Raw genomic sequence first — 2583 nt, 5'->3', positions numbered from 1 at the left:
TGTTGAACTGAGCTGACTCCAAACGTTCAGCCGCCTGCGGCAGCCATTTTGAACTGAGCTGACTCCAAACGTTCAGCCTCCTGCGGCAGCCATGTTGAACTGAGCTGACTCCAAACGTTCAGCCACCTGCGGCAGCCATGTTGAACTGAGCTGACTCTGAACGTTCAGCCACCTGCGGCAGCCATGTTCAACTGAGCTGACTCCAAACGTTCAGCCGCCTGCAGCAGCCATGTTGAACTGAGCTGACTCCAAACGTTCAGCGGTCGTTTGCTGGTTCATGAGGTATTTTGCTAACAGACGCAGGCATGTGTAGAAACAACCCTCTGCCTTTTCCTTTCAGGGATAAAATGTGTCAGAGCGGGACATAAAAGTTGTCCAAATAAAGTTGATCAGACTGCTTTTATTCTGAAGGAGTTTTAAAGAGTTTTAATCTTTTAAATCCAGCTGCCAGTGACGTTTGTGCCGGGTGTTCTCTGTCGGTGCTGCAGGTCGGCGAGGTTTGGGACGAGGTCCGCCGGGACCTGAGCCTGGACGGCGTGAGGCCCGTCAGCCCTGATGAGGACGCCCTGAGCTCCGTCTGCGGGATGTCGGAGGACACGGCGAGGAGGACCGCGATGGAGCAAACCATCATCCTGGAGCTGCAGCAGGAAGAGGAGCTGAGTGAGGAGCTGCTGCTTTACCAGGAGGTGCTGAGAGGAGAAACACGTCCTCCTGTTTCAGACTCAGATCAGTGATTTCTTTTTGGCTGATCACAGATGAAGTCTCACTGGAAGCAGCAGGAGCTCACAGACACGTCCTGGAACGATTACGTCTCCAGAACGTCACATTACGAGACCCTGAAGGTGTCGCGCTCACGAACACACCTGCACATCGGACCGAACCGGACCACAGGTGGGTTTTATCACCGTGACTTTGTCGTGTTTTCTCTGCGCAGGAGAGGAAAGCTCAGAGGGAGAGACACGCCGAGTCCAGCAGACCTGAGAGGAAAGACGATCGTCCTGACAAGGTCTGACACGACACGCAGCTTTCATCTGATTTGATCAAATCATACTTTAAAATTAAACACAACCATGATGAGAATCTGACGAAAACTACTGAAAAATCTGAGACTTTAAAATAAATCTACTGAAGTAAACCCAAACAGGAAGAAAACTTTACAACAAAACAACATTTAAGTTTTTATATTCAAGGTAACAACAACTCACCTCAGCCAGCTTTTAAAAATGTTTTTCATTTTAAACTCGTGGTTCCAAAGCTGCGGTCTGGGTGTCTCTGTGGGTCCTAGGTCCTGAGATCAGCTCCAGAAGTCTTCTTCTTCTTCTTCGTTCAGATTTTCCCTCTCCAGGGGTCACTACAGCGAGTCCTCCTCTGTCTCACTCTGTCCTCTGTCTCACTCTGTCCTCTGTGTCCTCTGTCTCACTCCAACTGTCTTCTCTAACTGCATCACGTGTCTCCTCTTTGTCTTTTTCCTGCAGCTGCATTTCTAACATCCTTCTACCGATATCCCCAATGTCCCCTCCTCTGGACATTTATTTATTCATTTATTCATTTATTTATTTATTCATCCATCCATCCATCCATCCATTATCTTTACCCGTTTATTCCATTTTGGGTCACGGGGGTCGCTGGTGCCCATGTCCAGCAGTCACTGTGCGAGGGGCGGGGTACAAAGTCCATCACAGGGACACATAGAGACAAACAAGACAAACAACCATTCACTCTCTCACTCACACCTAGGGACAATTTAGAGTTACCAATCAGCCTAACATGCATGTTTTTGGTCTGTGGGAGGAAACCGGAGCACCCGGAGAAAACCCACGCATGCACGGAGAGAACATGCAAACTCCACCCAGAAAGGCCCCTGGACCGGGGTTTGAACCAAGGACCTGCTCGCTGAGAGGCAGCAGCTCTACCAGTTGCGCCACCGTGCTGCCCTTATTTATTCATTAATTTATTCATTTATTTATTCATTCGTTTAAAACAAACAAAACAAAGTCATCAAAAATAACAAAAAACTGAATGAAAAGGGTGCAGAAAGAATATAAAAATATAAAATAACGACAAACCAAACATCAGACATTCTTCACATGGTATCATACTTTCCTAACTATTTTAACTTAATCATCTTTTAAAACATATAAATTGTTTTATAAATGTTTATGGTGATATCAAGACAATTCTACATCCTGTTCCCTGAACGCAGCTCCTTCACACCAGTTCTACAAACATTTACATTCCCTTAAAATTAAAATGACTCTCTTTATAAAAATAATTTTAATTGAATATTTGTGGGTAATATTTTTCATGAGCTTCATACATGACTTGTAAAATACTATATTCAACCAAATCATAAAATTTTAATCATTTCAACTGATGAAATAATATATTTGTTGGGTGACCAAAGCACTTCCTACTAATAATTCTTATAGCTCATTTTATAAAATAAAAATAGGGTTTGTAATTGTTTTCCATGCTTTTCAAACCATCTCAGTGTGTCCTCTCCAACTTCATCTCCCCATTGTTCAGCCTGTGCTGGACCTCTGATGATCTCACCTCTGATGATCTCACCTCTGATGATCTCAC

The 2583-nt window shown here is 44.6% G+C and overlaps 1 protein-coding gene across 1 annotated transcript in view; it reads left to right on the top strand.

Moving 5' to 3' along the window:
* LOC119425538 (cilia- and flagella-associated protein 69-like) overlaps positions 1 to 2583 on the top strand; it is a 12546-nt gene that overhangs the window by 7713 nt on the left and 2250 nt on the right. Inside the window, exons 20-22 of the mRNA XM_037693064.1 lie at positions 489 to 686; positions 756 to 842; positions 935 to 1006. Of these exons, the coding sequence (XP_037548992.1) occupies positions 489 to 686; positions 756 to 842; positions 935 to 1006 (357 nt within the window). The remainder of the gene's footprint in view (positions 1 to 488; positions 687 to 755; positions 843 to 934; positions 1007 to 2583) is intronic.

The sequence above is a fragment of the Nematolebias whitei genome, chromosome 19 (genome assembly GCF_014905685.2).
Source record: "Nematolebias whitei isolate Nwh7 chromosome 19, NemWhi1, whole genome shotgun sequence".
NCBI classification, from domain to species: Eukaryota; Metazoa; Chordata; class Actinopteri; order Cyprinodontiformes; family Rivulidae; genus Nematolebias; species Nematolebias whitei.
The sequence above is the reverse complement of the archived record's forward strand: the minus strand, read 5'-3'. Positions and strand labels throughout refer to the sequence as shown.